General features: G+C 54.4%; 1 protein-coding gene across 2 annotated transcripts in view; it reads right to left on the reverse strand.

Annotated features, from left to right (window-relative positions):
• Positions 1–23,385, reverse strand: part of CPNE2 (copine 2) — a 44,873-nt gene extending 21,488 nt beyond the window's left edge. Inside the window, exons 1-8 of one of the 2 annotated variants that reach the window (XM_019754189.3) lie at positions 23,187–23,385; positions 9,411–9,631; positions 7,140–7,319; positions 5,318–5,392; positions 3,473–3,544; positions 2,279–2,362; positions 1,536–1,625; positions 460–558 (exon numbers count right to left, since the gene is read on the reverse strand). In XM_019754189.3, coding sequence (XP_019609748.2) covers positions 460–558; positions 1,536–1,625; positions 2,279–2,362; positions 3,473–3,544; positions 5,318–5,392; positions 7,140–7,319; positions 9,411–9,590 — 780 coding nt within the window. In that variant the 5' untranslated portion in view covers positions 9,591–9,631; positions 23,187–23,385. The remainder of the gene's footprint in view (positions 1–459; positions 559–1,535; positions 1,626–2,278; positions 2,363–3,472; positions 3,545–5,317; positions 5,393–7,139; positions 7,320–9,410; positions 9,632–23,186) is intronic. The other variant, XM_088800343.1, reaches the window with a different exon arrangement.
• Positions 23,386–27,466: the final 4,081 nt, after the last annotated feature.

The following is a 27,466-nucleotide window of genomic DNA, read 5'->3' on the forward strand; positions in this document are numbered from 1 at the left end:
CCATGGGGACTGAGCCTCCCCTGGGCCCCGGAATCCCCTCCACAGCCTTAACCAGGGGCAGCATGGATGTCCTCACTTAGAAATGGTTCCTGCCACCAGAGCTCCCAGGAGGAGCTGTGCCTGCCCTCCACCCCACAACAACTCATCCACGTCATAGCTACTCATGCACCCAGCACTGTCACCCAGAGTCTGGTTTCTCAGGGTGAGTTACATGGACAGCTCCTGAGTGCTCACTATGTACTAGGCACTTTACCTGTATTATCTCATTTAATTCCCACTCTACTCCTCTACCCCCATTTGACAGATGGAGAAACTGAGGTTCAGAGAGATTGGATATCTTGCTCAAGGTCATACAGCCAGAGAGGTAAAATCTGAGCACCAGTCTGCCTGATTCAAAAACCTGTGCCCCTTCCCGTGCCCTGTTCAGGTCTTGGGGTCATGCAAACGCACTCATCTTACCGGGATGCCATCACGAGCCTCACACATCTGTGACACCAAGGTCTGGAACTCGCCGATGAAGTCGTGGCCCCCATCATTGTCATAGTCGTAGCACATGACCTAGGGTGGGTCCCGTGCGGTTACCCCAGAGCTGTCCCACAAAGAGGTGCTCTCTAGCCCCTTTCAGCTCCTAGCAAACCCCAGGTCTTCTTCTGGTGGTGCCTCACTCTTCCCCTAGCATCTGCCTAGCTGGCCTGGGATGATGCTGGTAGCTCCTGAACTGCCTCCTGCAGGAAGCCCTCCGTGATTGTTGGGGAAAAAAGAAAGTGTGCCACCCCGGCAGTGCAGGCTGTAGCCTCTGGTGCAGGAAGCTCCTCACACACCCCTCACTTGGCTCCTTATCTGTCTTGGGTTGTGGCTGACCTGGCTTCATGAGCCATGGCCTGGAGCCCTCCCTAAATCTTTTTTCCCCTGAGATGGGCACAAAAAAGAAAAGAAAAACTCCTAGCTTTACATGTTCTCTAACTACATGGCATTCCTAGGAGGAAGGCAGGAATTATCATACCCATTCTACTGATGGGTAAACCAAGGCCCTGGAAGGGAAGCACTTGTGCAAAGTCTCACAGCAGCAGCAGTCAGTAGTGGACTCAGAACTAGAACCCAGGTTTCCTAGGACGCTGTCTGGGGATCCCAGCCGGGCCTAGTTGCCTCCCCCCACTCCATCCCCTCTCAGACATGGCCCCTGAGGACTGAGGGCTTTTAGAGACTAGTAATCATCCTCCTCCTCATGACAGCGCTTGGTCCTTTCGAAGGGGTTTCTGCATTCATTAGCATAGCTAGCAGCACCACAGGCCTTGGGGAGAACAGGACAGCCACTCTGGTCCTATTTTAAAGAAGGGGCTCACAGGGCTGGGGGCCCTGCCCAGGCCACTCACAGGGTCAGGAAGACCTGAGATGAGGACCTAGGTCTCATGCCCGCCCCCACATGGGTTGTCTTTCCATCTTAATAAGAAAGCGTTGCTAGAGCACCCCCGGGAAGCCTCGGGTAGATGGGCATACTGACAGGGTGGGGAGCAGGGCTCCCAGACCCCCCTCACCTGGATGGGCTTCTCCATGTCGCCATCACACAGGGACACCAATGGCACAGTGAATGGTTTCCACACAGGATCCAGTGTGTACTTGATCACCTGAGGACAGCGAGGGGAAGGGTAAGCTCAGGTCCGGGGCAGCAGTGCTCTGGGGTTGGGCCAGCCCCAAGGGGACGTGGAGCGTCAAGATGGAGAGAATCAACTGAGCTGGACTGCTCAGTTGGTTAGAACGTGAGCTCTGAGCAACAGGGTTGCCAGTTCGGTTCCCACATGGGCCAATGAGCTGCGCCCTTCACAACTACTAGATTGAAGGCAACGACCTGACGCTGAGCTTCTGGAGGGGCGGCCCGATGGCTCAGTTGGTTAGAGTGTGAGCTCTGAGCAACAGGGTTGCCGGTTCAATTCCCGCATGGGCCAGTGAGCTGCGCCCTCCGCAACTGGACTGAAGGACAACAACTTGACTTGGAGCTGATGGGTCCTGGGAAAAACACACTGTTCCCGATAAAGTCCTGGAAATACACACTGTTCCCCTTCCCCAATAAAACCTTAAAAAAAAAGATGGAGAGCCCCACAACCACGCTTCTGGGGGTGGAAGGAAGTGGGCATCCCTGTGGCAGAGAAGGCATAGATCCTTCAGGTGCCAGCACGGGTTTCCCTGTGCACCGCGTGGCTGTGACTGCACAGCCCCCTCCTGTGTCACTGGACGTGGCTGGCCCGCAGAGCCACTGGCTCAGAGATCCCCAGGCACCCACCTCAGTCCTGTGGACCAGCATCCACTTGCCGTCATCTCCTGGCTTATAAAACTCAAGAAATGGGTCTGACTTCCCAAAGAGGTCCTGGAGGAAGCAGGAGAATGCGGTGAGGGAGGCACAACTCTACCGGATTCAGATGGGAGGAGGTGTGGCCCAGCTGCCACCCCCAACCTGGTGTCAAGGGTGGGAGCTGTGGGCAGAGCCAGCCTGGCCCTACCGTCAGCCTCTACGGGGCTCAGCAAGGGGCTCAGCAAGAGGCCCAGAGCAGCTACAGCCCCTTGGGACTAACTGCCCCTCCCCCCCAGGAGAAACCGCCCCATCCTAAGGCTACCACAGCTTGTGCTCGAGACCCTGAGGTCTGGAACCTACAGGAGCTACAACAGCAGCATCTTAGACCAGACAGGGCTTCAAGAGGGTGATTGTTCCCAGGTCAGGGGAGGCCCCCAGCAGGATGGCGACTCTCCCAGCACATTATAGAAGGGGCAGGATGTCCTTTAAAAATCCATTTATTTAAATTTAAAAAAAGAAAGTGTCACTCTAAAGAGGCTATACTCAAGGAAGAGAGACCGTAAAAGAGTAAATAACGTGTTAGGTAGTAATTAATGTTAAGAAGACAAGTAAAGCAGGAGAGCTGGGATATTAGAGACCACTACAATTTCAGGGAAGGCCTTGCTGAGAAGGTGACATAAAGGCTTGATGGAGGTGAAAGGGCCACTGTGAGAACATTCAGGGAAAAGAACATTGCCGGCAGAGGAACAGCAAGTGCAAAGGTCCTGAGGCAGGAGGGTGCCTGGTAAAATCCTGGGACAAGGAGGCTGATTTGGCTGAAGCATAATGAAGGTGGGGAGATTGGAAGGCATGAGGTCAGGGGGTTTGGGGGCTGTAGAAACATCAGGTGGGGCCCCGGAGGTTACTATAAGCATTTACACAAAATGAGATAGGTAGTCCCAAGAAGTGCGTCTTGACAAGGAGCCATGTGTTGAATGCCTCTACATGAAGGGAAACTCACTACCTCATTGGTGAAGGGGTCTTAATTTGAGGTGACCAATAAAGCCCTGTGCTACGGGCTTGTCCCTTGGGGGGGGGGGGCAGAGGTGATGACAGTGGTGGCCAGAAGCTGAAGGGCTGAGCTATGCAAGCCTGGGGGAGGGATACTGCTCCCCAAAGGAGAACTCCCTCGTTTGCCCGCCTCACCTTCTTGTCCAGCTTCCTGCCCGCCAGACTCAGTGTGATGACGCGGTTGTCTGACAGCTCCTGGGCAGCAATCTGTGAGGCCAGAGGGATTTGAGGGGTCAGGACCTGCTCCTGAGACTCCCCCAGCCTCCTGCCAGGCACAGTGGGCATAGGGTGCCCCAGGAGTCAATTCTCCAGGGCTAGCAGAGGGAAAGGAGGGGAGGCGGGGAGTGCCAGGCAATCTTGGCCAAATCTCTTGTCTACCCCAAACCTCAGTTTCTATCTTCTGAAAAATGAGGTAACCCATCTGGATACGAGGAATCAGGAAGTGATCTCATGTGGCTCATGAGAGGGAGCCATTGAATGGTAAGTGGAGATCAAGCAGAGGCATGAGGGGTGGTCTTTAGCCGTGGGGAGAGGTTCTGGGCCCAGGAGCACCCTGACAGGACCCCTCACACCTTTACTGCAGACCCAGAGCACAGCCAGCTCAAAACACCAAGATATCAGGAATTCCAGCAACTTCATTGTGCAGCTAGGGAAACTGAGACCTAGAGCAAGGATGGGAGCCATCTGAGGTCTCTCTGCTGTCTCATCAGCTCCCTGTCATCTGTCCTCCATGCCTTCCCCATCAGTCACAGCCCTCTGGCCCAGCCATCTGCCCTCTCAGGGCCTCTCTCTTTCTTTTCCTCACAGTGTCAGGGAAAGCCTGGGTCCTCTCCTATCTGGGGCTTCCCCTCCCCTCACACCTCTAGGATGGCCTCACTGAATATGCAATTCAACCCTCCAGAATCACTGACAGAGGCCAGGCTGGATGCCCATCTCCCCTTCCTCTCTTCCAGCTGAGACTTGCTCAACAACCCTGTAGGGTGGGTCCTATTTTTGTACCCATTTCACAGAGGAAGGAACTGAGGCCTAGAGTGGGACTGGTAGAAATGCTAGTGGGAATGGCATACTAGGCTCGGTGCGTCCGCCTGGGTTGGCTTCCAGGTGGAGAGGATCTCGCTTGTGAAGTCCAGATGATGGAGAGGTTTTGAACCCGAAGAGATGTGGGGAGGTTGGGAGAGGACGTTCCAGATTGTAGGAACAGTGAATAAAGACCGAGGGTATGTGCAGGGAATGCTAAGAATTCAGTTTGCCTTAAACCCAGGGCATATACACGAAGCGGGTAAAACACAGCTAATACATGAAAGCAAGGTGGGGACTGCCAGGACCCTCACAGCCTCGAGCCCAAGGCGCCACAGGCCATTAGGAGCTACGGAGGTTCCAGAGCAGGGGAGTGACTCCGTGTGAACACACATAGGTTCAGCCCTCCTCCCTCCAGCCAGTTCCCGGAATCACCCAGGCCCTGAAGGGGTACAATCCAGGAGAGAATCTCACTAGCTGAACGGCCCCAGGGCATTCCTCTCTGGGCTTCAATTCCCTGATCTGTGAAACGGGGTTTCTCCGTCTTCCGCGAGTCTGGGAGGACCAAGGAGCGCATCCACGCAAAGGGCTTGCGCATCAAAGGAATCATTGGCATCGCAGAATCACTGCGCGCTGCAGACACAAGCCGAGCTCCGAAGGGCAAGGCACTCGAGGGAGGACAGGCAGGGGCCAGGTGCGAGGAGGGGATGCTGGGAGGGCTCTAGCGGCCTCCGGGTATGAGTATAGTTGCGTCCCTGCCCCTGGCCCCCACCCTCAGCGTGGCAGGCCCCCAAGGCATCATATGCGGAGCCAGGAGCCCGTTGCTAAGAGACCTGTTGCTAAGTTGTAAGTCGGGCCTTTTTACTCCAAACAAAGCTGGTGGTTATCTGCCAGGGAAGCGGCCCATTGATGGTGGAGGGCAGCGAGCAGAGGCAGGAGGGGTGCGGAGGGGGGCGCTGGTACCGTAATCAAGCCCTTCCCCGCAGGCTTGTCATTCATCAGCAGCAGAGGCCGTGTGATCTTTTTGCTGGAGACGATCTGGGGAAGAGTGGAGAGAGAGGAGCTCCGTGAGGGTTGGAGAGAAGGAAAAAGGCTCAACAGCCACCACTCACAGCTCACTGCTCTATGCCAGGTGCTGGATAAACCTCCCCCTGCGTGATTCTCATCATGGGAGGCAGACAGCAGCCATTGCTAAACCCCTGGGCCACAGAGGAGGCTGAGGTCCAGAGAGGTTAAAACACTCGCCTGAAGTCCCACAGCTGGGATAGAATCCCTGCCCCCAGGAAAAAGCTCTTGAAAGGCTCACATTCTAGAGACTACTCTAGGGAGTTTCGCCCCCTAACTGCCTTCCCCAAAGCCATCCACAGACCCCACCTTCCTCTGATGGAGAGGCTCAAACCATGAGTCTTTCTATGTATTTCCATTGGTTTGCATAGGAAATACATTCACACAGGATTCAGTGATCAATACAACGTAGAAAGGAAAAGTGGACCACACTGTAAAGTCCCAGCATCTCTGCATACACCCCATTCCCACACTTCCTGGGCCACCCTGGTTCGCAGTTTCTTGAGGGAAAATGCCAGTGTTTCTTTGTGCTGATCTGAGCATGTTCCCCTTCCCCCTTTGCTGGGCTTTCTCTCCAGCCCCGTCCCTGGCCTTCTCCACTGCTCTGGGCCGCTGTGCACTGTAGCACCCGGGCCCCCTGTCCTCCGGCTTGTGGGATTCAGACAGTCAGGGGTGCCAGCAGGAGCCAGGAGAGCAGGAGGGGAGAAAGGCTGGACTGTGGTTGGGCAGAAGCATGGTTGCTTGTCAGCAGCCTCAGCTGCAGTCCAGAAGCCTGCGCACCAAGGCCACAGCTCTCCACAGGCTCTGATGACACACTTCCTGCACTGCCTCTCCCTCCAGGCTACAGGTGGCTGGGCTTCGCTGGTGTCAGGCACTGCATAGGTTTCCCCTCCATTGTCCGTTCCCAGCCTCTGCCCACTCAGGCTTAAACTCTCTCCTCAGCTACCCTTTGAGGGTATAGACACACGGCCCAGCAGGGACCGTAATGGGTGCAGCCACTTCTTGCACAACTGCTGGACCCTCGCTGTTTTCATTCATCATCTCTGGGGAGGCCTAGGGCATTGCAGTCTCCATTTGGACCTCTCAAAACATTTTTCATTTTATTCCCTCACCATCCCCAGAGGCTAGGCAGTCATCATTATCCCCAAGTGAAATATGGGGAAACTGAGGCCCAGAAGGGGGTGGGGCTTGCCCAAGGGCACATCACCATAAAGGATGATTGGAACCTGTGTCAGGGGTTCCGAGCCCTGCAACCTCCCAGCCTCCATAAGCTCGGCAAGGACTGAGCTGGACGGGGAGCTGTGGCCCACAGAGGCAAAGGAACTTGCCCAAGGTCACACACTGAGCCAGTACCAAGGGTATTTTGGTTGCTGGTTGGATGCTCCCACCTCAGGAAGCCAAAATCACACGATTACAACTAACAGTCAGAAGCTCTGGCCATGTGGGGCCCCCATTCCTGTGTGGCAACACTGTCTTCCAATACAAGTTCCTCAGCCTGGCCATAAGCCCACTAGGTGACTTCCCCCTTTTTACACCTGCTGGCTCGAAAGGCTATCTGAATTTGTGACGTCTCCTCGGGAGCCAGCCAGGAAAATGGGGCCTGGGAAAGCGGGTGTCAGGAGAGATTCTCTCCAAGGGACTGCCCTCTCCTCAGGAGACAGGTGATGGCCGGGAATTGGGGACTGCCGTGCCCTCGTCCACCTGGAGGGGCCCGGCTCACCATGCCCAGGCTGCAGGAGAATTGGCCCAGGAAATCATGCTCGTCGAGCTGTGTACTGGACTTGTCCTGGTCGAACAGGGCGAACTTGAGCTTCTGCACCTCCTCAAAGTGGTAGTCGAGGACAAACTTCTTGGAGAATGCGGGGTTGAGGTTGTTGACTGCTGTTTCCGTCCTGTCGTACTGGCAGAGGGGCAGGGAAATGAGAGGCAGAGTCAGGTGCTGGTTCAACCCTTCTAGAGCTGCCAGAAGTCATTCTGCTAACTCGATGAACACCCACTTTGTGCTAGGCACTTGGCCAGTTACCTGGATGGCTGCAGCAATCATTACTCTCAGTTCACACTGAAACACAAACAGGTTAAGTGACTTACCCAAGGTGGCACAGCTAGAGGGGCAGGGCCAAGACTTGAACCCAGGTCTGACACAAGCACCCACACTCTTAATTCTTTGCCCTGGCTCCATATCCAGGTGCCAGGATAAGAGCTTGGGCCCTGTCCCTGCCTAGGTAAGTGACAAAGGGCAAGTCCCTTTTCCCATCTGGGCCTCAGTTTCCATTTCTACAAAATGAAGGGATTTGACCATGTTTTTCTTCCTTTTTATTTTGGGAGAACCCTTTTTTCAAACCACATTTTACATGGAAGCTGAGAGAGGAAACAGACAGAAGGCAGGGTCCTTAGTGGGAAGTAGGGTTGGGGGCTTCCCAATCCCTCAAGGGCAGATGTTTGTGTCTGTATTGAATCCTGGAATGTCAAAACTGGAATTGTGCAGCCCCAAACCTCCACCTACTGTGGAAATGGAGGCCTGGGTAAGGACAGGACCTTGCCCTGTGGGTCAGTGGTGGGGCTGGGACAGGAGCCCCGCCTCCCAGCCTCTCCACACAGGCTCCAAACCTCAGCGTCTGAGTGATGCTCTATTCTGGGGCCCAGTCTGTGTTGATTTTTCCTCCCACCCAGTCCTTTTCCAAGAGCTGGAGCAGCAGGGAGAGGTCTTGCCCCTGGGCTATTTTTAGCCAGGGTGGCCTGCCTAGGTGGGAGAGATGGTCAGGGAGGGTGGGGGAATGTTATGAGTAGGGGTGGGGTGCAGTGGGGGAGGACACCATTCCAAGGGGCAGGCGGGGTTACCGAGACCTGGCCGAGGGGACCGGAATACTCCAGACATTCTTGCCTAAGGCCTGGAGCTCCCCGCAAGAGTCCTCAGCTGACCTTATGTCCCATCTCCCACTTCTGGCTGCATCACCAATGCACTGGGTGACACAGAAAAGTCCTTACCCACTCTGGGCCCCAGTTTCCCTTCTGTAAAATGGGTCAACAATCTCAGCACCATTCCCTTGGCATCATAAGGAGCCAACATGTGTGGAAAGTCTTTGGAAACCATTAGTGGGGTGTACACTGTGGCCCAGTTAATAACTATGACAAAAAGATACATATTTTGGAAAATTTACACACATATAACACTATCTGGAAGTCTGGATACCAAACTGTTAATAGTGGTTCTCCCTGACAGGCGGGTTTCCCAACCATTCTGATTTTCTTCTTTAGGTTTATCTGGCTTTTCTAAATGTCCTACAATGAATATAGGCCCCTTTTGGAATAGGAACAAATCCATTTTTAAAGCTTAAAAGTCTTAACAACTTGGATTTCTTGATCTCCTTCCTTAAGTTGCATCTCTCCCCAGTTCTCAGGCCAAAGTTTTCCAGGTCAGAAGCCCTTGGTTGTGGTCCCATCAACATCGCCAGCTCTGGGTTCCCCAAGGTAGGCAGGGAAAAAACAAAATCCTCATTTCACAGATGAGGAGATAGGCTCAGAGAAGGCCACCCCTTTGCCCAAGGCCACACAGCAAGCAGTGACAGAGCTGGGCCTTGGTCCATCCCCGAGACCAAAGCCTGGGTTCTCCATTTCTCTGTTTCCTCCTCACTGACTGTGTTCATTTAGGAATAAGTGGGAAGAACTATTTAAAAGTGGAAGCAAGCATTTTGTAAAACTCTAAGGTTTTAACTATATAACAGTTTAAAATATTATGAAATAAAACAATAAATATAAAATTACATAACTATAAAGCTATGAATTATAATTATAATTTAAACACAAATATAATTATTTTAAGTAATAATTAAATAAAATTTAATTTTAAGAGTAACAATTTTCGAAGTAGTCCCTAGCGCACACTCCAGTTACCTCCACAGGCCTGAGTGGAGGCCCCAGGATCCAGTGGGAGCCCCTACCCCGCCACCTAGCCGTCCCCCACCCACCACAGATGCACATGGAAGGGCCTCACCTCGCTCCACCTGCCATCGTTTTCTGTAAAGAGGACACAGAAGGGGTCAGACTTGGAGGTAACGTCCCGGTCCAGCAGGTTCTGGCCACTCACTGACAGCTCCACCTTGCACACGCAATACTGGGAGCCCATGGGGGCCACCCCCGATGCTGGGGCACCCCCACTTGGTATGTAGGCCATGGGGGTTGGCGGTGGCGGTGGTGGCAGCAGTTCCTGGCAGTCTGAGGGGACAAGAGTGGGGGTCAGAGAGGGGACAGACATCTGTCACACCATTCTACTGTGGGAAGGTATCACCCCCTGACCTTCAATATGTGGGTAGATGTGGAAGGAAAGGTGTGTGTGTGGGGGGGCGGGGGATAACATGGGCAAAAGACTGGAGAAAGGAGAATGCAGGCAAAAGAAGACTCTGGTGGATGTGTTTGTCTTTCGTCACTCTCTACTTTGGTCAAGCTTTACCTGTGAGATACACACAGGTCCAAGTTGCCCCTGTCAGATCAGCAACAAATCACAGTAGACAGGGGCATCCCAGACACTCATTTTGCCACAAAAACCTAGGCTTCTTCTCCTGAGCAATTAAAATGTTGGCATCTTGTGGCTGCAGGGGAGCTTGCAATTGCTCAGGTTTCCCTCATTGCTTTGGCCCTAGGAAGCTTGCTTCTGGTACCTTATCCAAACCTTCACCTTGTTCATCGTCATCTTCATCCTGTATCCCTGGCCTAAGCACTGTGACTGGGGCAAAGGACACACAGAGTTTATTTCCGAATGAAAAAAGCATGAGTGTATAAGTCAGTGAACAAATGAACCCTCCATCACTCAGAGCCTGGCTGAGTTGGTCCTCAGCCTCAGCACACAGTTTACCTTTTCACTTGTACATGACTTCCCCAAATTCCATTCGCTAGGCTTTATGTACCTCTTCCACTGTCAAGGCTAATCACTGGCAGTTCTGTTTTCCTCCAAGTGCAAGGTATGTGTCCATTTGGAGCAAGTGTGGAGAAACCCACCTCCAGCAGCGGAGGGGAGCTCTGGGTCCCACGGACAAGCCCTCTGGCTTTCTTTGCCTTAGTGTCCTCAGCTGAGACATCATGACCGTCTTACGAGACTCCTGTGGTCAGATCTTATTTCCACTGGTGCATGTGCAGTAAACACAGGCCCCGTCACAGTGGGGACAGGCTGGCCCCACACACTTACTGACAGAGGGCAGGCTGACTAATTGATATCTCGTCCCCTCACTGTTGAGTGGTCATTGGCCCTGCACTGCCCCAGAGGAGGAAGGTGAGAGGTGGGCATTCTCTCTGGGAACCTGAATTCAACTTGCTGAGCTTACGAGCCCTGATGTCACCTGCACAAGGTCTCTACTCCTTATTCGGTCTCGTGGGGCAGATACTAACGTAATTTTCCAGAGACGTATAGAGGCTCATTCATTCACTCTAGAGTGTTTATGGAGCATCTTCTAGCTCCCGAGAACTGTGCCAGGGCTGGGATCCTGCAGTAAGATGATTGTCCAGCCTCAGCCTTCACGCTCGTCTGCTGAGAGAGCGGGGACAATAGCCAGGTCCCAGAGGCTGGAGGCTCTATAGGGAGATGGGGCTTTATTCTGAGAGTGATGGAAGTCTTGGAGGGTTTTAAGCACACAGGTGACATCATCTGATTTCTGTTTTCAAAAGCTCACTCTGGCCCCTGTGGGGAGAAGAGGTTGTCAGGTTAAACAGAGGCAGCAGGGAGGCTGGCGAGGAGGTGGCTGTCATCCACATGGGAAGGACCAAGCCACAGAGGCAGTGCTGGGCCTGCTCCCCACCTTCTGACCCAGGCCACCAGCCACTCCCTGCGTGCCAGTGCCAGCCTCTCTCGGGGCAGGGGCAGCCGCAGGCCCCAGTCTGCAGGAGGCCTGAGTGTGGGGCTGGCGCCAGAGGCCCTTCTCCCCTCCAGACACAGAGCTTCTGGGCATGTCTGGCAAGGAGGGGATCTGGACAGTGACAAAGCCTGTGCTTGGCCCCCTCCCTCTACCGTCTGTCCCTAGAACCTCATTATAATCACACGAGCCCAGAGCGTCAGGACAGCACTGCAATTTGCCTGCAGGATTTATTCTTGTCATGTAAAAATTAGTTTCCATGGAGGGGCTTGAGCACTGCATTCACTCTCGCTGAGTACAGCTGGGTGGCCATGCCAAGTGGGGGAGGGGTGCAATGACCCTCGAAATCCTTGACCCAGCTGGGAGGCTGGGGGACAGGGATGTCCACGTGGCTGAGAGGACAGCTGTGTATGCTTACAACCACTCCGAGCTGGGGAGGGGGCACATTAACCCTCTTTTTACAGATGAGGAAACTGAGGCCTAGAGAGTGGAAGTCACCTGCTCAACATGTCATGGCCATGAAACAGCAGAGGTGGGTGTGAGCTGGTTCTCCAGACCCCCAACCAATGGGCGACCTTCTGGCCAGTCAGGGTGACGGCTCTGCACGGTGGGGAACTAGGACCTAGGTGGGAACAGCTCAGGAGTCGGCCAGGTCCAAGGGAGCCTGAGGCTCAGAGGGCCCCAGGGCGCCCAAGATCAGCAGTTCCTCCAGAGTCACCCTGCATCTCCTGTCACCACCGATGGAGTGGATTCCAGCTCAGCCACCTTCTCGCCACCTCACAGGCCTCCTTCCTAACATGCTAGATGTCGCCTGGACCACCAGGCCCTTGCTGCCAAGTCATTCAGCTCTGCTTCCATCCTGAGGGGGGTCAGGTCCACACACTTAGCTTCATGCACTTCTTTGCGAACGTACACACGTCTGGTCACATATACACATGTACACATGTCCCCAGACTAACATACACAAAGGCACACGTGCATACGAACACTCTGGGGCCACTTCTCCCTGCCCCTGGCCCTCCCCCTCATTACTGGCCTGTGTTACTGCACTGTCCTCCTACCCCTCAGCGGCTTGGGCCTGGCTGAGGGTGTGGCCAGGAGGCCCAAGTCCCAGGGCAGGGTCGGGCTGGGCTAGGCTCCTGAGAACCCGCTGCAACTCCTGGATCAGCTTGCAGGCCCCGGACAGAGTGATCGATGGGTGGACGGGGAAGGCGTATTCCTTCCCCAGCCTGGGGCAGGTCCTTCATCCCCAACTCACCCTCCAGCTGGAAGCCTCTGGATCCCCGAAATGGGGAGCACATGATGTCCGGAAATGGGGCAGCCTGGGTCAGAGTGAGCCCCTCTGTACCAGCCCAGCAGCGGACAGCTGGGCCAGACCCTGAGGCCTGATGCAATGGAAAAAGAAACCACAGCTCAGACTGGGCCAGGCCCCCTCCCCTCCTACTCCAGCAAGAGGGCAGGCGGGCAAGGTGTCATTAAGGGAGGGTTGGGCCTGCCATGCGCAGGGAGAGATGAAAAAATGCTCCTTCGTGCAGAACCCGCCCCACAGGTAATTTGAGGTTTCAGGATGGAGAGGGGGCATGGCGAGCCAGGGCCTTCTCTCAGATGGTGCCGACTCCTGGCCCAGATGGGCACAGGCCTTCTGGGGTAATCAGACCCCCAGGGAAGGAGCTGGAAGGCAGGGATACAAAATTAGTAGTCCCTTTTACAGATGGGTTAACTGAGGCAAAGAGAAGGCGGGACTTCAGGATTCCCATTCATTCATTCAACAAACATTACTGAGTGCCCTAAAATGAACAGCGAGACACAGAGGCTTTAGCCTCCACAGGGCCCACTGGCCCCAGCTTATAAGACATCTCTCTATTTAGGCAGAAGGACAGGTCTAGAACATTCTGGTTTTAACCAGAAACATAGGAACCCATCCTCTTCGACCTCTCTTTTTTTCGTCACCCCCCATATCCCACTGCTGCTGCTGCTTCCAACTCTAAGCTGCATCGTCCTCACCTCCCACTTCCAGTCTTGCGCTGGCCAGGCTCCCCTTACCTTGTGGCTAGCTATGCTCGGGCCCATGACAGAGCTCACTGAAGCAACACCAGCCCAACTCTCTCTTCTCCATCCTGGAGCCAGAGGGAATCTTTCAACATGCAAATCAGATGGTACCACAGCTCTCCATGAAAAATCTTCCAGCGGCTTCCCTTTCCAGGTCACACAAAACCCCAAATCCTCCCCAGGCCAACAGAGCCCCACCTGACCTGATCGCACCTCATGCCACCTTTCCCTCGCTCCCTCCATTCCAGTTACACTGGCCTCCGTCTCTTCCCCTAACATGTTAACCTCTGCCCTGCCTCGGGGCCTTTGCACTTGTTATTCCCTCTGCCAGAAATGCTTTTCTTCGCGACAGGTTTAGTTGTCAGCTTACTGTCATCTCCTCAGAGGCCTTCGATGGTCACTCCAGTTAACGTAATCTCATTCTCAGCCCCATGCTGTGTCCTTCACATACCATTGCGATGTTCATTCATTTTTACTTAGTGTATTGTCTGTCTGCCCCCCTAGAATGCAAGTTCCATGAGGCAGGGATCACCACTGTGTTCCTAGCACATAGTGAGTGCTAAATACATATGTGCTAAGTGAATGAGGGAGGGTGGGAACCCACCAGGCAAGCTCTTTAGTCTGCAGCCCCAGAGAAATCACAAAGCTGTTTCTCCAACCCTGGACCCTCATGACTCCTCCAAAAGGCCAGCACGAAGGGCTCATGTCCCACTTCACAGGGTGGAAACTGAGGCCCCAGAAGGGGCAATGGTTTTTCTAAGCCAGGGAAGGATGGTGCTGGGGCCAAGAACCAGAGCTACCCGATTCCAACTTTCCTGCCCACCATTGGCCCCCACGGCTCAGGACCCAGGAACCAGGTTGTGCATCCCACCCAGTCAGAGGGCCTACTGTGGGGAAGAGGTGCTGAGGCGGCTGGGAGGGCCCCCTCCTCAAAGGTGGGCAGTGATGGGGAGCCATGGACAGGCAGGCACAGGAAGACAGACAGTGAGGGGCCGGGGAGATGGCTGCGGGGGGGGGGGGGGGCCTGGAGACTCAGACAGAGAAGAGAGAGGCGGGAAGGTGAAGGGCAGGGTCAAGGTGGCCCCCACTCCACAGATTCTCAACTGGTGGAGACTACTGGGACAAGTGGGACGACCTATCAGAACTGGGGGCATCATGTGCCATCTGAAAAAGCATGTTCGACTTAGTATTTGGAAAAATGAAAACAACATTCTGTTTTTAGCAGCAACTGCAGGAAGTACTGCTTTCCCAAGTCTCTGTCGGTGCCTTGCGGTTAAGAGCGCAGACTCTGGACTCAGGCTGCAGGGGTCTGAATCCCCTGCTCTGCTTACCTGCTGTGTGACCTCAGACAAAGGTCCCCTCTGTACCATGGGAACCGTAAGAGTGCTTTGGGGTGTGGGGGGGTGGGGGGCAGCATTATGAGGATTACGTGAGGCAAAGCGCCTAGAAAGACGCTATGTAGCCTGTGCTATTATCAGCGATTCTTGATGGATGGGGCAAGGAGAGCAGATCAAAACGTTGGGAGACGTGTGAAGTTCATGGTTTAAGTAAAGGGGGCAAGGAGTTAAAACTGGTGGAGAAATATGGCTCTAGACTCCCCTTCTCTGCTGGCAGACAGCACAGGGATCCCAAAGGAGACCAAGGTGATAGAGGGTGGGCCAGGGAGGGAATCACGGGCTCAGGTGGCTCACCCAAATGCCATCTAAGGTGCTACACTCTGGGGCGGGGTCTCCGGGACCCTCAGGGCCTCCGGGTCCTCTCCCGCCTGCTCAGTGGGGTCTAACCACTGACTGCAGAGGCTCAGCCCTAGGCTCTCACCGCTTCAAGTGTGGTTTCCAGATGGGTGGCCTCAGCCTCTCCTGGGATCTTGTTAGAAATGCAGCATCCTGAGCCCCCACCAGGCCTACTCAGAGTCGCTAGAGTGGCACTTACCAGCCTGTGTTTGAATAAGCCCCCTGGTGGTTCCGCGGTGGGCTCAAGTCCACACAAATCCACAGAGCTCTGAGTTTGTAACTCTGGCCTAGATGGTAACACTCTGTTAACCGGAACCCTCAGCTAACAAGAAGCCAGGTCCCTACTGGTGCTGATGGCTGCGTTTACTCAAACTGCAGCGTTGCAACATGTCTTGAACGTACCCAGATCTACGTTGGCTCCTTCACCCCATTTCCCAGATGAGAAGATCCAGGAAGGCAAATGGCAACTGTATTAATTAGGATTCTCCAGAAGAAACAGAACCAATTGGATATCTGTCTGTCTGTCTGTCTGTCTGTCTATCTATCTATCTATCTATCTATCTATCTATCTATCTATCTATCTATCTATCTTCTACAGAGAGATTTTTTTTTAAGGAATTGGCTCCTGGGATTGTGGTGTCTGGAAAGCTTGAAATCTATAGGGCAAGAGGGAAGGCTAGAAATTCGGGTGACAGTTGATATTGCAGTTTGATTCTGAAATCCGCACGGCAGGTCAAGCAGCCAGAACTAGGCAAGGTTTCTGTATTGCAATCTTGGGGGTCAAATTCCTTCTTGGAGAAATTTTAGTCTTTGCTTTTTTTAAAAAATTTTCAAATTTTTATTGGGGAATATTAGGGAACAACACGCCCCTCCAGGGCCCATCAGCTCCAAGTCGTTGTCCTTCAATCTAGTTGTAGAGGGTGCAGCTCAGCTCCAAGTCCAGTCACGCTTTTCAATCTTAGTTGCAGGGGGCGCAGCCCACCATCCCATGCGGGAATTGAACCAGCAACCTTGTTGCCAAGAGCTCAGGCTCTAACCAACTGTGCCATCCAGCTGACCCTCCAGGAGCTCAGCAGCAGCTGGTTGTCTTCAATCTAGTTGTGGAGGGCGCAGCTCACTGGCCCATGTGGGAATCAAAACAGCAGCCCTGCTGCTAAGAGCTCGCGCTCTAACCAACTGAGGCATCCAGCCGCCCCTCGTCTTTGCTTTTAAGGCCTTCAACTGACTGGATGAGGCCCATCCACATAATGGAGGATAATCTGCTTTAATAAAAGCCTGCTGTTTAAATGTTAATCTTATCCAAACACTACACGCTATATCAGACTGGTGTTTAACCAAACGACTGGTCACCATCACCCAGCCAAGCTGACACATGAAACTAAGCATCACAGCAAACTCCAGCTCATAGAAGACGTGCCATGGGGCACGTTTCTGTTTCTCTACCTGGGTGCTACTAACATATGCTTTTGGTTTGTGAACAATCATTGAGTTGTACACGTGGGAAGTCCGCTCTATGTTGTATGTTATACTTCAATAAAATGTTAAAAACAACTCTGGGACTCCTCTACAAAGCCCCTCCCGAGCTCCTGGCCCTTGAGGGGGACACATTTACATTGTCACTATACTATCACTGCTGGCTTAGGAAATGTCACCTTTAGTTGAGCCTAAAGATGGGACCAAATCTTATTTTCACATCTGTTGTTCCCAGCACAGAGAGGCATAGAACCGGAGCTCGACAAACGTTTGCGGAAAGTGAGGAGGGGTGAGAAGGTGAAGGGAAAGGATCTGAGTTATCTTGGAACTGTAGAAGCTCAGGACGACCAATTCACAGAATTCTAGGATTTGGGGATTCTGGAATTTTGGAATCATGGGTTCTTGGAATCTCTGGAGCTAAAAGGCTTTAATGGTTATCTGGTCCCACCTTTCAGCCACACATGAACCCCAGCCATGCCCTCATCGCCTCATCACCCCACAGCCCTGGTTCTCTGTGGGGCACAGAGGGGTCTAGCCCAAGCTGCTCATACTCCCTGGGGCCCTCCTTGCACACCCACTGCTGCACTGGCTCTTGCCAGGCGCCACACAGCCCCCAGAGAACAGGCTGGTGTTCTTGTCAAGGTGGGAGGCGGCATCTCAACACAAATCACTTATCTACCTTAGCTAAGGCACTGGCTGCTGTGCTCGGAAGACACTGCACTCCCGACAGGCAGCCAGACCATTATGGGGATAAATATAGATGCAGACAGCACTGAGAGGAGGCTGCAGCAGGGGTTGGTCCTGATGCCCTGAGCTTCTACCAGACCACTACGGAGGGGGGCTCTTCTCTATAGCCCCCACCTAGTCACTAAGTTCTGCTCCTGAGGGAGGTGGCTCCCTCAGGCCCCCCCAGGTACCTGGTTCAGCTCAGCCCTGTTCAGAAGGGTTTGGACTGGGGTGTCCCCAGGCTATCTGCCCAACAGGCTGAGAGGTGGCCTCCACCCTACCCCCAAGGGAGACCAGGCACTGGATTCAGTACTGCTTCTGCCACTGCCTCCTCCCTTCTAGCCTCAGCTCTTTCATCCGCAAAGGGGCTGGTAATGCCTTGCCCCGCTGCCTCCCAGGAAGCACGATGGGGATGGGCCGGGATGTGCTCTGAGAGGCAGAAAGTACTTTGGGGACCTTGGGATAGGTCTGGCCAGGCTCATCGGGTGGACCACGTTAATGGAGGATGGAGGCATGGTGACAGTGACCACTGGCCAAAGGTGTTCCAACCTGGCTTCATTCAGCCTCGGGGACTGGAGCACAGCCCTGGGGCCATACCCCGTGGTGCCCACGCCCACCCAGGGGACTACCATGGGGAGGACGAGGAGATGGGCTCCCAGCTCTCTGTGCGAACTCCTGCAGGTCCCTTTCCCTTTCTCTGCCCATTTCCCTACCTGTCAAGGGCTTGGGTTCCTTCCAGCCTCGGGGAGTCTACAAACGTCCCTTAGTCTTTCCTGGGCTGCTCTGGGCTCCCTGCCCCAAGCTCCCACCCAGAATTTCTGGGCTGATAGGGCCTGAAAGCCATCTGGACTCACCTTGTACCTGAATCCCCTTGTGGGTTCTGACAGTGGCCGGGCAGCCTCTGCTCACATCCCCCTGCACTTGGGGCTCTCCCGGCCTTTTGCTTCCGGCAGTTTGGTGGCTTTGATGCTGCCCACTCCATACCCTGCCACACTGAAAAGGCACCCACCTGCCACTCTCATCCAGACAGTGGGGAGGGGCCTCTTTAAGCCTCAGCACCCCAGGCAAGAAGCCCACACCCAGGAACTCAGGCCCCCTTTGGCAAGTCCTTCTGACCAAGGACAGCACCATCTGCTCTTCAGCTCCTGGTCTCAGCACCCAGAGTGCTTCCTATGTACCCCGCCCACCCTGAGGTTCAGGTCATTCCATCTGGGCCTCCCTGCAACCCAGGACATGGGTCCTACACTATCCCCCCATTTTACAGGTCAGAGAACTGAGGCACAGAGATGTTATGTAACCTGCTTGTTAGAGGTGGAATTGTGTCTACCTCCAAGATATGTTGAAGTCCTAACTCCCAGTACCTCAGAATGTGATCCTGTTTGGAAACAGAGTGAGTGCAGATGTAATTAATTAAGATGAGGTCGTCCTGGAGTCGGTGGGCCCTTCATCCCACATGACTGAGGTCCTTATGAGAGGACGTATGAAGACACAGAAGAGAAAGACAGCCACGAGAAGGCAGGGATTGGAGTGTCGCTGCCACAAGGTGAGGGATGCCTACAGCTGCCAAAAGCTCAAAGGGGCAAGGAAGCACGTTTCCCTAGAGTCTTTAGAGGGCACGTGGCTCTGCCAACACCGTGAATTTGGGCTTCCAGCCTCCAGGACTGTGAGAGACTACATTTCTATTGTTTTAAACCATCCGGCTTGTGGTATTTTGTTACAGTAGCCCAGGGAAATGAATACATTGCCCAACAGTGTATTCACTCAGCTTGTCCATGGCAAGCCGGAGTTTGACACCAGGCAGCTTGGCTTCCCACATCTACTGTGCTCTTACCCAGCACATGGCTCCCCTCCCAGGGGGCCACAGGGGTGTGACTTAGAAACATTGTTGGGGCCCTACAGGAGGGGGGAGTTGGACAGCATCATCTGCTGGAAGCTGAGCACACTTTCTCCTGTGTCATGGGATGGGACAGTGGGCAGACCAGATGCCCCCAGTTCCTGATGAGACACAAGAGCCCCCAAAGGAGACAGAGCTGAGTCCTGGGGAGAATCGGGTCCTGGAATAGGCTAATCATGTTCCCACCCGAGGGCCTTAGCATGTGCTGTTTCCTCCCTCCGTCACTCATTCAAAAATATCTGCTAAGCACACGCTGGGCACTAGGCGGGCTGAGACACAGCCACGAAGGAGCTACCAATGCCGTAAATGAACATCTTAGCTTGAATGTCTCTGCCTCCTCCTCGGGAATCCTCCCTGACCCCCACCGCACTGCCCCCCATCACAATCACTTCGACCCGCTTCATTCTCTTTATGGCATTTTCCACTCTCTGAAGTTTTCCTGCCTCTTTTCTCATTTGCTCTCTCTGTCCCCCCACTCCACTTGGAGCTCCACAGTTGTACCCCCAGCATCAGCACAGCCTGGCCCAGAGAAGCTGCTCAATTAACATTTGTTGAGTGACAGAGTGATGGCTGCAAGATGACGGAAGCCTTCCTGGAAGACGGGGTCCCAAAGCCACAGGTGGAAGAGGAATCACAGCATCTGTGCACAGCCCTCTTCAGTGTACATGCCCTTTCAGAGCTGCCTTAAGAACCCCCTGAAGAAAGCAGTGGGGAGAGCTCCTGGTCTAAAGATCTCCATTTTCTAGATGCAGAAACTGAGGTTGGAGGAGTTAAGAGACTTGGTCACACTGGGAATGGGTGATTCTCCCCAGGACACCTCTATTCCCTGGGTAGGCACATGATGACAACAGGCAATGCCGCACCCAGGGCGGCAGCCACCACCTCCGCCTCCCCCAGCCTCCAGTCCTTCAGTGCCAGGTGATCCCACCTTCTCCCAGCCACACACTTTTCCTGGTCCCCCGGGTCAGCACTTAGCCCTCCTCCATCAGCGAGTCCACTGCCCTCTAATGGCCCTCCAGCACTCAGCATGGGGAGACAGGGATCCCTCCAAAGACCCCAAAAGGCAAGATCATGACTCCATCACCCAACCTCACAGACCCATTTGACAGGAGACAACAATGAGGAGCGAGTCAGTCATCGACCTGACATTTACTAGCGCCTGTCTAAGTGCAGGGCAAGAGTCGTGAACATGAGGGACACTGTCCTCACCGGCTCATGGAGATGACACTCTTTGGGGAGGACAGATAATCAGCTGACATGTCAAGGAATAAATGGCTGTAGAGCTATAATGTCTCGAGAAAAATTAAGAGGATTTGCTAGTGAGTGAGGAATTAGTGGCTCGTGTCATCTCAGACCCTGGAGGAAGAAGTATGGACAGGCCTAGTGCAAACATGCTCCAGGAACGAACAGCACAGTGCACTTGATGGAGTAGAGGCTGGGTGGCCCAGTGAGGGGAGGGGACATTGGGCTGGGAGCCAGAAAGCGCCTCGGACCCCCTGCTTAGTCCTCAGGAATGGTGGGGCCTCAGGAAGCCTCCCCTCAGGATCCCGTATTGCCTTTTGGACAGTGCAGGTGGGATAAAATTGTTGTCTTCTGCCGCAGCTCCCAGTGACCAAGATCTTGACCAAGCTGCCAAGATCCCAGTGACCGAGACTCCCAGCTCTCAAGGAGCCCACGATGTCCTGCAGGGGGCTGGGCAGGAGGGGAGGGAATCCCACCCCCTTTCTGAGGCCGTATTCTACAAAGCAGAGGGGCTGGACTCCTGAAGTGATTGCCCCTGACTCAGCATCCCCTGTAAGGATGAACGGAAGGGAGCCGGAGGGAGACCCCTATCAGGCAGACTGGGGGGGGGGGGGGCTTCTCAGTAGGGGGCCTTACCTGGCAACAACTCTCCCTGCTCAGACAAAGGTGGGGGAATTCTTAAAAGAATACTGGTGTTTTCTGTCACTCCTTAGAGCCCTGGGAGGCCAGCCGAAGGAGGGGAAATGGGAACACCCACTGAGCTACCATTCCCCGTGGTGTTCTCCTCTCTGCTCAGGACCCTGCCCCTGGAAAAGCCCGGAAGTCGAACATTTGGATTCTGAGGTTCATCTCTCCAAGGAGGAGGCCTGAGAGGGAAAAGCAGGCTGGCCTGAGAAAAATGCCAGCAGAATCCTGAATGCAGTTACCCACATCAGGGGTAATAATCTTCCCATGAACAATGACACTGATTTGTCGTGGGTACTGAGCACTTATCATGGACCAGTCACAGTGCTGGCACAGGAACCCTTTGTCATCTAATTTAATTCTCACAACCACGTACCTTTAAAGAAATACACAAGTACCCTAAAAGATTATAGAGGTATAGAGTATTGTTCTCACTACTTTACGGATACAGAAACTGCGGTTCTCTCCTGTCCCTCTTCTTAAGTCCTTGAGTTTTTCATTCTCATGGTCTCTGGAAGTGAGGTCTCTTGAAACACCACCAGAGACACCTTACTTGCTGCTCATGAAGTGCATCCCACTTTGCAGAACACGTGTCCCCCCGGTCCCCTGGTTCCAGCCTCCCAGCAGCTCTGTAAACTGGATTGTGTCATACTTTGCTTCATTTTATGGATGGAAAAACCCCGAAGCCCAAGGGGTGACAGGCACACAGACAGGAAGTGGCAGAGGGTCAGAAAAACCCATGTGCCCACATTCTTAGCTCCAGGTTCTTTCCATGAAGAAACTTACCTGGGTGACCCCCTCCCATGCTGGCCAGCTATGTCGCCTGCCTGCTTGGGGCAGTGCCAGCACTCACTGGGTCACTAGGCTTGGTGCCAGAGGGATTGCAATAAAACCTCTCCTTTCTGTTTGCTCCTAGTCTCCAGGAGCACAGACCCATTTTACAGATGAGGACCACAGCTCAGAGGCAGGGTCTCAGTGGGGAAGGCAGGGCCTGGCACTGCTGGCTGGGTGTTCAGACCAAGGTCTCCCAAAGCTCCCTATGGGGCGGGCCACAGACAGGCTGCAGGACCCCAAGGTTACAACTAGGCTACTCCCCCCAATTACTGAAGCTGTGGGTGCCCCAAGGATCAGAAAAAGCCACACACACCCCTTGGTAACAGCCCACACCCCTAGGTGAGGAAAAACTAAGTGCAGACAAAACAAAGGGCCACTCAGATGATTCTCCCGGATCTCTTGCGCTTGTCACTCCCCCCAGTACAGAACAGGGGTGGGGGTCACAGGCAGCAAGACGAGCCCCCAACTGGCTACCAGAGCCCCGGGTTCCACTACCACTGGTGACCCTGAGCAAATCACCGCCCCCTGTGAAGCAGTTCCTTCCCCACAGGAGGGCTTGTGGAACTCGGAGGTGGGGAAGGGAGTCTGGAGGATGGTATGGGAAGAGAGGGGAGAGTAAGACCCCTACATTTTCAGAGAAGCAGCGCTGCGAAGGAAGGGGGGCAGGAAGGAAAAGCCTTTTCCTCTCTCTCTCAATGCCCCCCACCCCCAAACACACAGGTGCCAGACAGCTTTGGTGAAAAAAACTAGTTTGCAAACACACTCTGACTTCTGGGAAGCTGCCCAGCTCTACTCCTTCTCTTCGTCCCCGCTTCCGGGGCAGTTCCCTGAGGTGGGGGTGGGGGTTGGGGGTTGGGGGGAGAGCTGGGTATGGGGACGAGGAGAGGGGCCCACGCCTGTCAGGAGCCAGCCCGACCTCAAGTCTTCAGCAGCTGCGATCGTGGCGGGGACTCCACCTTCCGGACGCCCGCAGGCTCCTCAGGAAGGTAGGAAGGTTCCTAAAACAGCTGGATTCAGATTCCCGGGGGCGCTACCTACCTCCCGCACCCTGCCCGCTACCTACCCTCCGCAGTCCGGGTGAAGCCTCAGCGCCCCCGAGTGGCAGGGTCGAGCTGAGTCACCCAAACGCCGGAGTCTGGGTGTGCGCGGGTGGCGGGGGCTTGGGGTGCCACAGTCCCCCGAGGCGGAACCCAGTTTTCTTCCAAACCCCCAGAAGCCGAGCCCCAAGGCCGAACTTGAGCATTCGCGCCAGGGTACCTCTCCCGCCCCGGGCCTGCCCGGGCCCCACTCACCGCGGGTCCCGGGGGTGCCGCCGCCCTCACGGCGTGGCTGCCACTACCCGCGCTCGGGGCCGCCGGGGCATTCCCGGGCTCTCCCCTGCTCGGCCGGGCCCGCGGGCGCGGGACGGGCTCAGGGCGCTGCCCGCGCGGCCATGGCCAGCTCGCGTGCGCTCCCAGCCTCTCAGGGTCCAGTCCTCCTCCCGGGCCAGGCGGCGGGCGGTGGCGGCGGCTCGGGCTCCTCCCCCCGGGCGAGGGGGGGCGCGGGTGTGGGGAGGGAAGTGAGAAGGCAAGGCCGCGCTTCCTGGAGGGGCGAGCGCTCCTAACGGGCGGGGCGGGGGCGCTGTCCCGCCTGCTGCCCGCGGCTCCTAGCCCGCGACTGGCGCGCCCTGGCACTCCCGGCTTTCAGCGCCTGGGGCGCCCGAATGTTCGAGACCGAAATGCTAGGGTCCGAACGTTCGAGGCCAGATTCCAAGGGTCCGATCGTGCCAGGCTGGGACTCTTCCGATCGGAACGCCGCTGGTTCGCACCCTCCCCAGGCTGGCTTCGCCGGAGCCGCAGGCACCTCCGAGTTCCTAGCACGGTGCGCTCAGGGCCACCGACGCGGGAACCGTGGGGTAGGCTCCGCCAGGGCCTCTGGGGCCCCAGGGCGCCGCCCGCGGCCTCGACTCCAAGGGCTGACCGGCTCAGCGCTGCGCCCTCGGGGATGCACTACAGGTCTTGGTTCTGGGCCGTATTGGACAACACTAGGACGGCAGTGTTCTCGTTCTCTCGTTCTCTCTCTCTCTCTCTCTCTCTCTCTCTCTCTCTCTCTCTCTCTCTCTCTCTCTCTCTCTTCTCTCTCTCCTCTCTCTCTCTCCCTCTCCCGATAGTGCAAGAGCTCGGCATTTTCTTGTCACCAGAGGCTGGGAAAATTACACATATTTCACTGACAAAGACGATAAGATAAAGACAATTTGAACAGTGCCTGGGGCTAGTCAGCGAGAGGGCAATTAGGCGCGTCCTTAAGGCCCTGGAGCTGAAACTCCTCCTTTTGCAAAGGTCTTTTCCCTAGGAGAGGCACCAATTGTTAAGAAATGGGTCTATCGCTGGGCGCTCTTGCTGCAGACCACTCACAGGTATTTATGTGTCCCCCGCAAATTCAGTGCTTCAGACAACCGAGCCTCATTTAACCAGATTGTGGGGGACGGAGTTGTCTTGAAGATCTCAAGGCGATATCCACAGCCTTTGGCCCTGGGGGACTCTGAGAGTTAAGGCACAGCGCTTGGGTTGTGGGATTTCCATTGCAGGCAGGTGAGGGTTAACTGGGAGATTCACACTGCAGCCGGCAACCTCCCTCCACATCTGAGTCATAGGCATTTTGCAGCCTTAGAGGGGTGGCCACCAAAAAACCCCAGGGCTCTGAGCTTTGTTCTCTGCCCTACTGTCTCCCATCCATCCTTCCTTTCTCCAAACTCTCTATATCTTTCTTCCACCCAAAGCCCTCAAAGTTCGCAGCCGAGCTGTGGGGCAAGCCAATCAATCTATGGCGTTTTTTTAGACCCAGCTCCAGCCCCACTTCCTTCAGGAAGTGGTGCCTGATTGATGTGTGTGTGTGGGGGGGTGTGTGTGTGTGTGCAGAATCCCTCTCCTCTATTTGCTCCAGAGCAGGAGTCCCTCCCCTCAACTTGCTCACCTCCCCCTGGGGCAAGACCAGGACCCAGGCAATGATATTACGGGATAAAAAGTGCAAAGGTTGGAGGCAGGGTGGCACCAAGACCCAACTCAGCCAGTGTGGTCAGTGAAGCTTCTTCTAGGAGACCTGAGGATGAGGTAGTTGGACCTGCCCAGGGGAAGAAGATCGCTGGCCAAGGGTACAGAATACAAAGGCCAGGGTTCACTCATAGGTATCTACCCAAGGGAAATAGAAACATGTCCACACAAAAACTTGTGCAGGAATGTTCATTGCAGCATGATTCAGGATAGCCCCAAAGTGAAAATGACCCGAATGTTCATCAATAAATGAATGGATAAACAAAATGTAGTCTATCCATACAATGGCATATTATTCAGCCATAGAAAGGTCTGCTGTGCATACAATATGGATGAACTTTTAAGACATCACGCTAAGGGAAAGAAGCCAGTCACAAAAGACCATGTATTGTATGATTCCATTTATGTAAAATGTCCAGACTAGTCAAATCCATAGAGACCGAAAGCAGATTAGTGGTTGCTTGGAGCTGGAGGAGAGAATGGGGAGTGATTGCCATCGGTATGGGGTTTCTTTGGAGAGGGGGGTGATTAAAAATATTCTACAATTATTGTAGTGATGGCTGTACAAAACTGTAGATATTCTCAAAACCACTGACTTGTATACTTTAAAGGGGAGAACGTTATATGTGAATTACACCTCAATAAAGCTGTCCTAAAAAAAAAAAGTCAGGGATCAGAAGAGCCCAGAGTTCACAGGTGATTAAGGTTAAGGGTTCCATCAGTTGATTCTACATTCTGCCCTCAATCCACACATGACATAAGGCTGCTACTGCAAAATGTCTTTCCTCACCCTGGGAAAGACCTCTCTGCACAAGCGGGAGGCCTGAATTTCCCTAAATAGGCCTATATACATGAGAGAGAGAGAGAGAGAGAGAGAGAGAGAGAGAGAGAGAGAGAGAGAGAGAGAGAGAGAGAGAGAGAGAAGCGCCTGCCATCTGGGGGTTTATTTGCACAGTCCAGGCTGTCGGGACAAACAGATCAGAATAACCAGGGCTGCCTATACACTTCAGTGTGCTTGTAAATTTAAGACACTTGAAGGAGCACCTTCTGTGTACCAGGCCCTGGCTGGCCTCAGCGTTGTGTAAGGGAGGAGAGGATGGAGGGTGATTCAGTTATAGAACACACATCACCCCACACCTTTTATGTCTCATAGTTCTGGGGGCCAGCTGGGCTCAGCTAGGGCAGTTCTTGCTCAGGATTTCTCGAATAGTTGCATCAGACCATGACAGAGGCTGGAGTTATCTAGAAAGCTTTCTCACACATATGTCTGGAATCGGTGCTGGCTGTCAGCTGGGACCTCAGCTGGAACACCTACCCGTGACCGTCCCATGTGGCCTGGGCATCCATGTAGCATGGCAGCTGGGTTCCCAGAGTGAGCATCCCAAGAGAATGAGGTGGAAGCATTATATTCTAAAGGACCTAGCTTTGCAAGTCACATAACGTCACTTCTGCTGTAGTCTCCACTCCAGAGACCCTGCCTCTCTGTGAGAAGAGTGTTAACTGTCACATTGTAGAAAGAGCAGGTGGAATGGGGAATACTGTGGTGGCCATTTTGGAAAACACCATCTGTGGGGGGGGGGGGTTGATATGGAGATATCCCCTTAAGGACTTCACTGTTAGAGGTGGGCGTGGCTGACTCCAGTATCAAACCTCAGACATAGAGTCTGGGCCCTGGGTTTGACCCCCAGCCACTCCAATTACTGCCTGGGTGAAATCACTCATTCCTCTGGGCCTCAGTTTCCTCCTTTGTAAGATGGAAGGATAGATTTCATACCTGCTTCACGGATGATTGTGGGAATTCAATGAGACCCTAATGTGGCTAGCATGGCACCAGGCATGGCTAGACACCAGGGCTAGTGTGTTGTTATTGCCATTTTTAAGTTCTAGGGTTTCAGTTACTCCAACAGAAGGATGCCTCCTTCCAGGGTCAGGATGCCCAGGCCCCACCCTCAACCCCTCCATCAACCCCAACCTTGTACTGGAGATTGGTGTGTGAGGGTGAGGACTAAGGCCCTGGCCCAGGAGATGGATGCTTCTAACCTAGGTGACTCAAGCGGGGACCCCAGTTGGCCCTTGTTCTCTAGGGAAGCCTCTTTTGTCGCCTCCTCCTCAGGGCAAAGGTTGATTTCTGGGCAGCCAGGCAGGGCAGTGGCTTGTGTGGGATGAACAAAAAAGTGTGGCTTCCAAAGACTAAAGGTGAAGGCGGACATCAGCTCTGGGGCCTGAGAGACACATGGGGTGCTTCATGAGGTGTCTGGCCGGGTGGGAGGAAGACCAGCTGTCCCCGGAAGAGCAACAGCCCAACCCAAACCAGCCACTGTAAGGTCTTTTCCAGGGAGCTCCAGCTGTGTCTGAAGGGCGTGTCCAGCTCCGGCTGGGGCCACCACACTCAGGCCTGGTTGTTGGTTGTGGCCATGCAGGGGTAGGGCTGGGGCAGAAGCAGGGCCAGGAGGGCACACAGCCCTTTCATCTTTCCCAGGGCTCTGCTCTCTGAGGAACACATAGATCCACGGATCCCCAGCTGGGACCCCCCCAACATCCTC

The sequence above is a fragment of the Rhinolophus sinicus genome, chromosome 8, assembly GCF_057876585.1.
Source record: "Rhinolophus sinicus isolate RSI-liver-muscle chromosome 8, RSI-T2T, whole genome shotgun sequence".
Lineage (NCBI taxonomy): Eukaryota > Metazoa > Chordata > Mammalia > Chiroptera > Rhinolophidae > Rhinolophus > Rhinolophus sinicus.